The sequence below is a fragment of the Polyodon spathula genome, chromosome 2, assembly GCF_017654505.1.
Source record: "Polyodon spathula isolate WHYD16114869_AA chromosome 2, ASM1765450v1, whole genome shotgun sequence".
Lineage (NCBI taxonomy): Eukaryota > Metazoa > Chordata > Actinopteri > Acipenseriformes > Polyodontidae > Polyodon > Polyodon spathula.
The window spans coordinates 43,428,695-43,443,021 of record NC_054535.1 but is presented as its reverse complement, the minus strand read 5'-3'; the positions used below and the strand labels follow the sequence as shown (position 1 = coordinate 43,443,021).

General features: G+C 37.3%; 1 protein-coding gene across 4 annotated transcripts in view; it reads right to left on the bottom strand.

The window, feature by feature from the left end:
* The window catches only part of LOC121296858 (mineralocorticoid receptor-like), a 114,494-nt gene that overhangs the window by 33,796 nt on the left and 66,371 nt on the right, over positions 1 to 14,327 (bottom strand). For all 4 annotated transcript variants that reach the window (XM_041222738.1, XM_041222729.1, XM_041222754.1 and 1 more), the window contains one exon: positions 8,361 to 8,500. In XM_041222738.1, the coding sequence (XP_041078672.1) occupies positions 8,361 to 8,500 (140 nt within the window). The remainder of the gene's footprint in view (positions 1 to 8,360; positions 8,501 to 14,327) is intronic.

The window sequence follows — 14,327 nt, the reverse complement described above, 5'->3', positions numbered from 1 at the left end:
TGAGTTAAACTACTTTGAGTACACATGGGCTGAAACCATTTCACTAATTTTGTGACCTTTCAAACAAATCATTTGCACCTGAGCTTATTTAGGTCTGTAGTAGCAAAGGGGCTGAATACTTACGCAACTGAGATTAATCTGTTTTTCTCTGTAAATCTTACTTATTTACATGCATTTGCATTTATTCTAAATGCATTTTTTTACTTTATCAACATGAAGTAGTTTGTGTAGATTCTGCATGTAAAGTCTAATTTGATAGCATCGTGGAGTATGCTCAGGTGCCAACAAAATGTGAAAACTCTGAAGGGGGGTGAATACTTCTAAAAACCATTGTACATTATGCCAGGAAAACAGAAGTAGTCACTTCAATTTTCTTGAGATCCTGGGATAAATTTTCTTGAGATCACAAGAAAATGGAATGGTAATATCGAGTGTACAAAGATTTTTTTATTTTTTTCATGGCCTCAACAAACGTAATAGATCTCTGTTTTGCAAAAACAAAAACTTGTCATCAGTTCAACTGTTTAATTGTCGCCTGTTAGACAAAAAGGTACAGGATCTGGGATCCAGTGGGATCTGGTGCGATCCGGCACAAATTAACCCCTGGTTATAAACACTGCTTAAGCCTAACAGTGCCTACCTCTAAAAACTTTTACATCTGCTCTCAGTGATGCCCCTGCTTCATCCAGGATAGGTTTAATTAATTGCTTTCCAGAGTGACACAGGACCTGATGAATTCTAAGGGTGGTCTGCATTACCGCTGTCATTATCAATGTGATGAGTTTAGCAGGGAGGTCCATGGGAACATTTATTTTTAAAACACACACTCCAGAATAGCCTCTTATGTCAATATCAACTTCTTCAACTTCTTGGTTTTCACACGATGTCCATTTTAATTCCACAGCTAAACGTTTTTCACTGAGGAAACAATCACTGGGCAGCAATTTAAAATGATTTACTTCATTACTTCTTGGAAAATAAATTATACCCATCAAAAACAAAAGAATACGTTTAACAAAATACGTTTCTTGAAAGGTCTTAGGGTGGGTGGTATAGATTATCTTAACACTGAAATGTGCAGTTAGCAAAGTAATTAATCAACTAAGGTATTTAAAGTATTCTTTTTATTATCCATGTAATGTTTGCAATAACATTACAATGTCGTTATCAAACATAATTAGTCAAAATAAACAGTATAACAACAACAAAAACGTTAATATATTTGTTTTAGCTAATTAAAATGTCAATGACTTTCTATAATAAAAATATATAGACAATAAATATGTTGCTTATGGCTAACAGCAAGGTAGTCATGTTTTTTTCATTTAAATGTTTGCAGTCCTGAAGACATCATTAACTTAAAAAAAAAGACATCAGAGATGCCTCTCCTCCCACGCTCCACTTATCCTTGGGCACACCATCTTGGAATTATGAATAAAACGACATCAAAGGCTGAAAAATTGCTGGTAATATTCCTCCCGAATCACACCCTCTCTGACTCTCCGGCAAGATTGCAAGCACCCTTGCTTACTGTATTACACTAGGCAATTCAGTAGCAATTTGCCCATGAGCAATTACTGTTAACAAGTATTGCCTTGTGTAAACCCACCCTCAGACAAACAAGTATTTGACCAGTGCAGATGATTGTTTTTCAAATACGTTCAAACGTTTAGCTTCAGTTTTACACGTTAAAATATTTGCCTATTTCTATTTTATCAAAGGGCGAGAACACCCTTTGGGTTGACAGTCATGGTAAATGGTATATTGGTATGTGACTTTCTGTCCCACTAATATAAAGAGGATCAACACATCAGAATACCACTGGTGTGCTGACAGCGATGACATAGCCAGCTTAAGATTAAAAAAAAAAAAATAGTTCATACTTCTCTCTACTTGAGGTACTATCTGACAGCAAATCACTTAGGTCTTAATAGAAGTCCTAGCGAATCCCATTCATTTATCTTGTCCATCCATTTAAGTAGTCAAATTCAAAACCAAAGACATTTGAATTTAAGTTGATGGCGTTTGTAAAGATGACACTATTTTTGTTATTTAACCTTGGTGTTTAACGTCATAGCAATTAAATCAGAAAAAAGTACTGCTTAGCATAAGAAATAATGCATTTATACTAATAATAAAAAAACATGTCAAATCATTTGAATGAATTTACTATTACATTTAATTTAGCATTTTAGTATCTACACAAAAAACTACTAAATAGTTTTTAATAGAAGGAATTTGTAAACCTCCACTTTTATATAAATCCTCACTTCGTTAAAGAATATAGAGATTCCCAAATAACAGAAACAGCATTGGTGTGTATTATTCAAAAAAACATAGAAAAGAACTGGAGAAAATGTAAAGACTGATGGAGAAAACTGAGTGTTAGATTTGTGAAGAGCAAGAAAACCCTAAAGTAAGTTGGAAGCTTGTGGCCACACTTTGCTAGGAATTGCCAGTTGCTAGTATGTAAGTCTTTCTGCAGGCGTTGCTGGCATCGCTGTGTATTTTTGCGTTGAAGCAATGGTTCCAATCTGCAGATCGTCAAACCTTTCACCTGTCATTCTAAAAATGTATTTTTTTCTGACAACAGCAAGTCTGTTACAGCCTTGGGTGCCGCCGCAGAACAAAGTTTTCTCCTACTACTACTAGTCACCATATTAATGTCACCAATCTATTGTTTCAATCCAGTCACCTGTACATGCACTTCTGCCTCACCAGTTTCTTTGCAGCAGTGAATAAAACAATGCGCCCAGCATTATCCAATCTATGGTTAGCCTTGTTACCTTTACAGCAAATCAGAGTAAGAATTAAGAAAATCTGAACGCTACTCAGAGTCTCTGTCAGTGCTGACGACATTTGGTTGAAGCGTGAACACTCGTGTGAGAAACAAGCAAAACTGAATCCGTGGCTTGTACCAACTGCAGCAAGAAAGATGTCTATAATATTAAAGTCAATTGTTTTACAAGTTATGAATTTTTAATGTATTTCCTTAATTTATTTGGCTGTTCTGTGAACTTGTATAATCTATTCCGTGGTATTGTACATTTTAACTGAGATGAAGCATTTCCTGTTAAATACACGATCCAAGTAACGTAATTATTTCGGTGCCTAAGAGCTGGTAGAACACAAACAACCACAGTTGTAAGAAACTCAACAGCTATATTATAAGTGATGTTTGTGTTTATGATTATGAATGTATGCATGGCAAAGGGGCTGATAAAAAAAACACTGATGACACAGGAAGAGTTTGGTGCGTAATGTGGATTGAGTATAATTTAGAACTCGTAGGTTCCGTTCATATTTGTGTAGGTCACATATTTCATTCAAAATGATATGCTTTCATTAAGCCAGTATATAGGTAGATATTTATGAATGTGTCTAGTTTCCTTTCCAATGTGGAGACCAAATTTTCTCCTTTAGGAAAAATACGCAGCATGTTACTGTGCGGCGGTTTCCGAAGAGCACTTTTTCTGTATTGCTTGGAAACAAGTAAACATGTGAAAACAATGTTGAGTATTATGGAAATAATATGATTTACAAATACTATTTTGAAAAATAATTAAAAAAAAACAGATGAATGTGTTGTGCTGTCTTGGAAAACTGCATTCCTTGAATGTGCCCGCAGAGTTTGAAAACTATTTGTTTAATGTCTGACAGGTTTCTAGTGAATATTGATAATACTGCATTACTGGAGATGAAACAGGACCCATATTCATGGTATTTAGAAACGCACAATGTATTAAGTTTCTAATGTCAGTCAATGTGATTAATACTGTAGTTTTTAACAAGCCTTCCCCTTTACTTTTTTTCAGGTACTGTAGAAACAGATTTGTTTAAGTGTGCATTCTTGCAAAATATGTAATTTGGTCTTGCTGAGACCCCTAAAGCGTATTTGCTTGTAGACTTTAGAATATACATCAAATGGCAGGCTATTTTGAAATGGGGGTATGTTTAATTTTAAAAAAAACTGACAACCCTTGAAGACTTTATTAATAAATGTAGGGTAATTCACTTCATAATATTTAAAACAATTCTTCCTAGAAATAGATTTAGCTTTAAAAAGAGCTATGGTTTGTCCATTCTTGAAAATATGGAATGCCCTTTCATTGCACTTAAAAGAAAGGCATGGGTGGCTAATGTTCTGCTTCAGACAGCAGTACATTTAGAAAGGTTTGAGTTATCTGTTATCTGTAAGGTGAAACTATTTTAAAAGTTTACTTTATTGCATTAATATTAGATTGTATTGTACACATTATAACAGATCTGCATATCATACAGAGGGAGGTGGAAGCACAAGGTCTTCTTTTTTCAACTTAACTTTAAGTTTGTCTTCTGTTTGACCTTAAATGACCCCAAAAAATTCTTGAACAAAAATTCTGAAAGATCTGAAATCAGTGTGACTACTTAGAAGATCCCAAATGCAGTCTGAATGTGTTACAGAACATGTAACTAGTGAAGAGGCATCCCTATCGACTCCAGAGGAATACCGTGTCAACTTGTACTTACCAGTCAGTGACAGAATTGTAACTTAGCTGAGAAACAGATTCAGTGAAAATAATACCATTATGAAAGGCATCAGCAGTTTGTAACCCAGAAGTGACACTTTTCTCAACACTTCAGTGCTGAAACCATTTGCTGAGTATTATAAATGTGACATTGATAGTACAGAAACTGAGGCTAGACTGAAAGTCAGATATGAAGACAAAGAGCACACCAAAGTTGATACACTTTTAAAGTTTACACGTAAACTGCATAGCCACAAGATCGCTTTCCAAGATCTATACACATTGTGTGTCATTACCTTCCCTCCATCCAGTGCTGCTGCTGAGCATAGCTTTTCATGCATGAAACATTTAAATTCATATCTGCAAAAAACAAATGGGCAATAAACATCTTTCTGATCTTGCCATTCTTACTGTGGAAAATGCCTTGGCTAAACAACTGGATCTTGATGCTGTTGTGGACAAATTTGACTGAAATCAAAACAGACAAATCCTATCCAGCTGATGTAGGACACTGATACTTATAAAAAGTAAGTAATATTGATTTGCTTATTTTGGTCACATTATGAAAAATTACTACTGCTATTTTACTTAAATTAGAGTGGAGCACCAGGTAACGTTTTGTATTTTAACAACTGGTACCTCTTGAATATAATATTACATTGTGAATCACCTTGGTCATTTTGAGATTCCCTTCCCTTATCCCTTAACCCCCCCCCAAGCCCATCTGTCTGCCATCACTCTACAAGAATCCTGGAGTCACTAAGCTCTTTTCAAAATGGCCACTCTAGTGCACTGCGGTTTGAGATCGGTCCTCTAAATCACTGCAGGAAGAGTGATTACAACAAGAACAAGAAAAAAAAACATAACAACAAGTGTTCTGTCATTTCTGTTCCGTGCCACATCATGTATCGTTATTGTTGTCAGTATACTAGAGCAGGCATTTTGGAAACAGCTTTGAAACAGAACTTAAAGTTATAAGTGTAAAAAGCTGTCAGGATGTTAACAATGAAAATAAAAATTACAGGTACATTATTTAAACAGTTGTAGCAACACGTGGGGATGTATAACTTTATATATTTTCAGAACACCACTACTTACTCTTTAAGTATGGAAAAGGGTAACTCACTAGCAGTATGTACAGTGGTGTTAAAAAGTATTTGCCCCTGTCTGATTTTCTGCATTTTTGCACATTTTTCACATTGAATTTGGTCAGATTTTTTAATATATAGAGGGAGTCTGAGAGAAAAAATGACACCAAAGTTTGGTGATTCTTTCATTTGTTTGGTGTGCAAGGTAATCAAACATGAAATCTTCAGGTGTGAAAAAGTTACTGCCCACCTACTCAACCCAATTAAAGGGATAATTAGGGTCAGCTGTTTGAATACTTTGGTTAACAATCAGGCCTGATTTCGGCCAGCTCTTCCCAATATAAATCTGAGTAAATTTGGCCCTTACCATCACAGTGAAGTTGTCAGCACACAGGTTCTAGAGGCACATCATGCCACGATCAAAAGAAATTCCTGAAGACCTCCGGAAAAAAGTTGTTGATGTCTATCAGTCTGGAAAGGTTTACAAAGCCATTTTTAAGGCTCTGGGGTTCTGCCAAACCACAGTTTGGTACAGTAGTGAATCTTCCCAGGAGTGGCCATCCTGCCAAAATCTCTCCAAGAGCAAGGCGTAAAATCATCCAGGAAGTCACAAAGAACTACAGAACAACATCCAGAGATCTGCAGGCCTCTCTTGCCTCACCTAACGTCGGTGTTCATGACCATCAGAAAGACACTGGGCAAAAATGGGATTCACGGCAGAGTAGCAAGGCGGGTGTGCCCAAAAGCACCTGGATGATCCTCAAGAATTCTGGAACAATGTTCTATGACAATGAGTCAAAAGTGGAAATGTTTGGCCAACATGGGCCCCATTATGTCTGGCGAAAACCAAACACTGCATTCCACAGCAAGAACCTTATACCAGCGGTCAAGCATGGTGGTGGTAGTGTCATGAGTTGGGGATGATTTGCTGCATCAAGACCTGGACGACTTGCCATCATTGAAGGAACCATGAATTCTGCTCTATCAGAGAATTCTACAGGAGAATGTCAAGCCATCCGTTTGTGAGCTGAAGCTGAAGCGCAGCTGGGTCAAGACAACGATCGAAACACACAAGCAAGTCTACATCAGAATGGTTGAAGAACAAGAAATTTAAAGTTTTGGAATGGCCTAGTCAAAGTCCAGACCTAAACCCCACTGAGATGTTATGGCAGGACCTGAAACGAGTAGTTTATGTTCGAAAACCCACAAATGTCACTGAGTTGAAGCAGTTTTGCATGAAGGAGAGGGTCAAAATTCTTCCACGGCGCTGTGAGAGACTGATCAATAACTACAGAAAGTGTATGGTTGCAGTTATTGCTGCTAAAGGTGGCGTAACCAGTTATTGAGTCTAAGGGGGCGATTACTTTTTCACACAGGGGCACTGGGTGTTGCATAACTCTAATAAATAAATGAAATAAGTATCAAAATTGTATGTTATTTGTTCACCCTTTTTATCTAATATTAGATTTTGGTTAAAGATCTGATAACATTCAGTATCAAAAATATGCAAAAATGCAGAAAATCAAACTTGTCAAACACTTTTTCATGTTACTGTAACGCAAACCTACGGATAACTGGTAATTTCTATATTGAAATTAACAAAAAAAGCTAGATGCCAAGTAAATCCTTTCTGCCCTGGTAAGGATGAGAAAGCATTCTAATTCTACCTCAAGTGATAACATATAAAGAATGCAGTTTTAAAAAATACATACAAAAACATTCTTTAAATATCTCATAATAATCAATGACAGCTTTGTGAACAGAGTCTAACATGAACTAATTAGCACAACTGCAAAATTCACATGTATAGGTGTGCAATTTATTTATTTAGGCTCTAAGTAAAGATTTCATTCCTAAAATTATTTCAAATGGAAGTGAACATATCTTCTCCAATACAGAACTTTAACATACTAAAAGACCTATGGTTGTGCCAGGTTCAACTACTTGGGTGTACACTATGAAAACTAAAAGAACACACAGAATTGACTAAATATAAACAGGAATGTAACATACATACACAGCCACAGCTGTAAATACAACATTAGAGCTATAAGCATCATGAACAAGTAACAACCTACATCCACTGTATGTACTTACTTTAACGTGCAAACATGTTCCTAATTATACCCCCAGATTCTGATACTTTCAATTACTTACTGCAAAAGAATGCCCCAAACGAGTTTCATCACAACTCAGTAAGTGTTTCTCAAAAAACCCCAAAAAAACAATACAACTCTGAAGTGTGACTTGTGTATTGTCAGTTTTACTACATGCTCATCGCGAGCGATATGTATCACACACATGGGGGATAATAATGTTTCTGAAGCTTATTTCACAGCACAAACCTTTATAACAATGCACCATACGATATATCTGCAGATCCCTGCTGCACAGCCTCCAACAGTTTTCCTAAAATTCTACTTGTGCTTTTCTATATCATTACTGACTCATCCACTTGAAAAGCAAAGCTGCTGCATCAAGGTCAGACAAAGTAAGTAAAGTCCAAAGTCCACATCTAGCTAAACAGCTGCAGTACATATCAATGGAATATTCAAGGTTTGCACTTTGTTGCTATTAACGGTCCTGATTATAATGTCCTATTTCAGATCACAGTTAACCATTGTTAAATACACCTAGTTTCAAATTTGGATAGTGACTGAATTACTCCACCCACTAGAGGGAGGGTCCTCCTGAGAAGGACTAGGGAGGTGCAATGGCAAACTATTCACACAAGCCAATATATAACATGACAGAGAAGACATACCTTCTACGGCTCGTTTGAAGAAAACCTTGCAGCTGCCACAGGTAACAACCCCATAGTGACATCCAGAAGCCTCGTCCCCACACACCAAACACACCTTTGCAGGGGCTGATGAACTGGAAGAGGAGTTTCTCATTGATGAGCTGGGAACAAACACACAAACAAAAGTTTCTTAGACATACAGATAATTACTTATGCGGTACAAGGAATCTATATTCTAGTCAGCTCGCTGGGGCTGCAAAAAGAAGGGAAATTACTTCTGTGGTGAAGAGATAAGCAAGCATGACTTCAATTTTAAGTTTCTGTAGGCTTCTTTGCAGATACCTCTTAAAATCACCCTCAGTAAACCAGCAGCTTATGTACCACATCCTTCTGCCTAGTAGTGCTCTATCCTGTGTCTTAGGCCTAACATAGTTAAAACATGAAGGGACATATTCACAGTATTTTAATGACTGAATCCTAATAAGAACCTTATTTAAAAACCTGCTTTTCATTTGATACTTTAATAAGGACCTTATGTTAGAAAAACCCTTTTCCAGTTTATTAGTAGTCAGCAACATCTGAAAGGTGTAGTAGTCTGACAGAATCTGAGACTTACTATGCAAGCTGTGATGGTGACATATGAAGGTCAGAAGTATAGCAGGTCAGAATAACTAAATCTTAACTACGGCTTTTCCATCCATCCATTATCATTAACTGCTTAATCCTTTACAGGGTGAGTTGGAGCCTAACCTGGCAGACACAGGGCGCAAGGCAGGACTACACCCTGTATGGGACGCCAGCCCATCACAAGGCACCACACACTCACAAACACTCACACAGAGGGCAATTCAGAATGACCAATCAACCTGAACAGCATGTCTTTGGACTGTGGGAGGAAACCGAAGTACCCGGAGAAAACCCAAGCGAACAAGGGGAGAACATGCATACTCCACACAGACAGACACCCTAGGCAGGAATCGAACCCAGGACCCCGGAGCTGTGAGGCAGCAGCGCAACCACCACGCCACGCCGACTAGTATTTTTGTTTTCTGTAAATGTTTTGGGTTTTTTTTGCTGCTTTTGCTTTTTTATAGACTATGAAATTAGACACACAGACATGCATGCACATCAATGATGCATTTCTGGAATATACAGAATTTCTGCAATCCTCTATGTTGTCAGCCTACATCTAGGCCACAGCATGCTCTTCATTATGAATGATGAGCGGCCTGCACCTGTCTAGGTAAAGAGGCTCTGGCTTGTACACTACTGACTGCTTGAGGTCAAGCTAGGAAGGCTGTTTGTTTACTGAATGTACAGCACTATATACTCTATGTTGTTTTTGGCTCATCTTTGTTTCCAGCCCTATTAAATCAATCTGGTTTACAGTCAAGTACATTTACTGAGAAAATGGGACTGCGCCAAAAGCCAGCTTAACTCAGGAGGAATACTTGGCTCTAATGTGAACCATGAGCTAACTGTATGGAATTTATGCAAATAAAATGTCCTGAGCTTGAATTAACTTTACCCACTCAGATGTGTTAAGCCACAGCAGTGAAGGTATGAAGCATGAAGAATCAAACTTTCTAAAGATCTTTCAACAAATCCTCTGTTGGTGTGTTTCTTATGGCTATGACATTATAAAAAGTCAATTTACATGATTAATTACATATGTCCAACAATACATTTGGGAATTGGTCTAGGATCCTTTTTGGGTACCACACTAAACATAACATTTAGTTTGCTATTTCACAGATAACCTCTCCTATACAATTTTTATTGTTAATCTTGCAATTTTAATGACTGAACATTATATAAATAAGTGGTCTTGCATAACAATATAAATATGCAGAAAAAAAGTAAGAAAATAAGAATGTATCATGTTTGCAACTATTTATTTCTTTATTAGCTCCTGGAACTAAACAAATATAACTATGAAACCCATGGGCCAACCCATACACACCTGATGTAACCATTGGGATTATTAATCACTTAATATTACTATAACAACTGGATATTCAAACCTTATTACCACAAATAAACACACCTTAGTCCAATGGGGTCACTGGCTAATATAATGTTAAGCAAATTCAAACATTATCCTTAAATTCAAATTCCATTAAAAAATCCAAACATTTCAGTAAAGGCCATTACTTCAGTTTTGCAGTTTGTGCAGCTGCAAGGGCAATGTTTTTATTTATTCCTTGAAAGAAAGGTGACCTTGGACAGGTAATATTTTCTAAGCACCTGAATAAACAATAAATCATACGCCGTTCTTCAAAGGCTTGTATTACACTGGCTTCAAAGCAGGCCGCTTGCCAGGCCCTTGTAACTACAGGGAAACAGCTCTACGAAAATGACATTTGAATAGGAGCTGTGTAACTGAAGCATTTAGAAGTATTCAAATATACACATCATCTTTTTTTAAGATAAATGGTAAGGATTAAGACAATACTATTTGTTTTGTGTGCCATATAGTACACCAGCCCATTGTTATATCGCCCTTCTCTATACTGCGAATTCGGATATATCCTGGTTGGCGCACCATTTTTACTAACTAACTGCATATGCCCTAGCTTCAATATACATAGGCACTTAGAATTACTGTTTGTTCTATTTCATACTGCACATCACAAACAACAATACACAAAACAATTAAAAACAAAGCATTAATATCGAACTGTTGTCATATACACACATATTGCACAATAATAAAGCAAATTAAATATCTACTTGCTGAAGTGGTTTTTATTTTAGCCAACAAGATGCTCACGTGTGGCAGCAATGCATTATCAAACATCACAAGGCAGTGACGTCAGCTCCCTAGTAACAAGATTAGAGTATGATGCATAGCGGCATGTACAGGCTTAGGGGAATGATTGACACTTTGTGCTTGCACAGTTCAAGTAAAATTTGTTTAAATAAGCAGTGGAGCAAAAGTACACAGCTCAGATGAAAATCTTGTGCGCCCTTACATAAACTGAATTTCTATTTAAGGAAAGCTGTACAATACCTGTTTCAGTAGTCCCCTTCTCACTCTTTTATCCTACCTACTTATTTTTTGCATCTTGTGTAGAATGGCCTCTTTCAAATTATTTCAACTAGCGAGATTCAGTTATATAGTTGTAGTGACAGACATTTAACTTTTATTTCCCAAATAATTTTAGCGGATTTATATTCTGCCGTGTTAAAAAAGCCAGGTTTGTAGGTAAACAAATTACAGATAAAATGAAGTAACACAAAATTCTTCCACAAATAAGATAATAAATTATTTAAAAAAAAAAAAAAAAAAAAAAAAAAAAAAAGAAAAAGATTTTCCAGTATTTCTGTTTTGGCTCATTTCGTGTTAAATGGGTTATGAGCAACAACAACAAAATTCTTGCTGGCTCACACTGACCAATGTATGGCAAGATTGACAAAGGAACCAACCAATGGTATTGTAAGCACATACAGCTTGATACTGCACTTGATCCAGTTTCAATTGTAGCCTGTATGACCGAATAATAATACAATGGAACAAATAAAAAATGTATATAATTATTTATCACCAAAAATATCTAGAAGGGTTTACCAAGCACCAGAAGCTAAATCTCCATTGTTTCAGTTCAAAGTTTTCATTGGAAGGTCTGTTTTGAATTAAACACAGGTTTTATAGTTGTTGTGGTGAATCACTGTGGTAACCTACATCGTTTAATGATTCCTGTGTGATGTGAGAGGGGAGTTCGTGGCATGAAGCTGTACAGATGATGTGACATGGAGCACAAAGAACGCTTTGTAGTTTTTCATATACTTAACGAAAAACTGCCAAAAATTTCCGGCTTCCGGTAGACTTTTGTGATATAATTTTGTAGTTTCTTTGACTAAATGGTGTTAAATAAATGTCTAAATTACGTTCATTTAGTTTATTTTTTTAATTATGTCTCAATCCTAAACTTCTAAGGGATGCAAAACGTTTGGCCATAGCTGTAAATTTGATTGACATATGATATGTGTCATTAAGTTTTAATTAAGTGCCCTGCCCAGCTGTGCTGCATTGATACCGCCACATGAATGAAAAAAGACTGTACTAGCTCACAAAATTACCTCGGAAAGTATTTAAATTGCATTTGTTCGCATCATTTATCGTACAGGCCCATTTTTATCCACCCCTATCGAATGTTTTTTTTTTGTCTTTCTCGCATGAATTAACTGAATTTCACCTGTTTCCATCACAGGTATTCAGTTTTTTTAATGAATGTTATGGCTGCTAGAAGATGCAACAAACATCTGTTAGTGGGGCTCAAAACTTTATTTAGCACTCTACGATTTGACTGGCAAAAGATAACGAAGGTTTATTGGAGTTCACAATTTTTATTTTTTTTTTCAGCTTGGTAAGGTAACCTTTTCAACTTCCTTTTCTGTTTAATTACTGAGCCTTTAGCTGCATTTTGCCTTTCTTCTTAAAGGTGTACAGCTTCTATACATAAACCCGCAATATCTCTGACAAGTACATATTTTTACGATATCACAAAAAAAGGAATTTTTTGGTGCATCTGTCTAGCTGTTATGAAACAATAATGAATGAGAAATACTGAAAATAATCTAAAGTAGCCAGGGCAAATACAGCGTAGCGCTGAATGGTAATAGAAGAGGGCTCACTCAGGAGTTGCAGGCTCTTGAATTCACGGTTTATTAAGCATAGTGCTACTTAGATTGGGACAAACAATAAAAGATAAGAAAGTCCAAAACAAAACACACTGTTGCTGTTGTGTGCTACAGCCACTAAGCTAAGTCTCTTTTTTTCTGTAGTCCCGCTTCTCTTCTGCTCTCCTTGGCTGTTTCTTCGGTGTTCTTTTTCTCACTCCAGTGTGTCTTTGGGTCCCAGCAGCAGCAACAGCCCGCTGCATATACCTGGGTCCGGGGCATGCCCCCGGTGCACCAGCCACCAATCCCAAGCAGACACAGCTTCCTGCTCTTGATCCCAATGGATTTAACATTTCCTACCTTGGTTTTGCCAACAATGTTGCAACTGGGTACCACTGTGAGGCAAGCCGAGCCTCTGATTGCTGGCCGTTCTCCCGCTCTGACGTCCCTGAACACCTGCTACATTGAACGGCTGACCTTAGTACTAGGTGGTGGATTGCGATGGTCGCCGGCATATTTTGAAAAACCTGCTACTATAGGGATTCATAAGAAGAGTTTAATATATTTTTTTATAATTAATTAATTAATATTAAGTCAAACAGCGTCTTCAGTTGCACTGGAGATAGCATGTAAAAGCATCAAGGACCAGGTCTTAAGTCTCCACTTCCAGGGGTCACAGGCAACAGTAAGAAATCAAATACATGAAAAGTGGGGGTGTGAGTGGGGGTATGGGTGGTCGAAAGCCCTCTAGCCCTCTGCCAATTATAGCGATGACACAGAGGGGTTGGGTGAGGGTGTGTCACATGGTTCTCTCTGATTGGTTGGAGGGTGACTCTTGGGAGGATGTCGATTCCTTATCAACGACACTCTTATTTTTTGGGTTAGTCCTGACAGGATACAATCCAGAGGAAGCTTTGCCCCGGATTATTGGTACAAGACATGAGACCTAGATGGTACAAAGGGGCATATGCTCGGAACAGCAACCGGTGGAACTGGAAGCCAGAGGGCGCAGCTCCAGGAGACAGCTGCTGAATTCATTAGTGTTATGTACCCGGACTGGGATGTCTGGTACTTTATCTCAGATGGGACCCCATAGCGCATAATGAGGAATAGGGGAGAGTCATTCATAAATCGAATCTCGCAGGGTAGTGGAGGTAGCGAGAACCCGCGTAAAGCAGCCTTTGTTTTGCAGTTTTGTTAACAGTGTTTTGTTTTCCTTTTTCTTTTCATCGTTTGGTTTTTGCACTTTTCTGTTAGACTCAACTGGCATTTGCATGTGCTCAAAAGAACTGGGACAATACAAATATAAAAACTAAAAGAAACACAGACCCAAATAACATTGTTGGTAATACCAAAAATAAAACA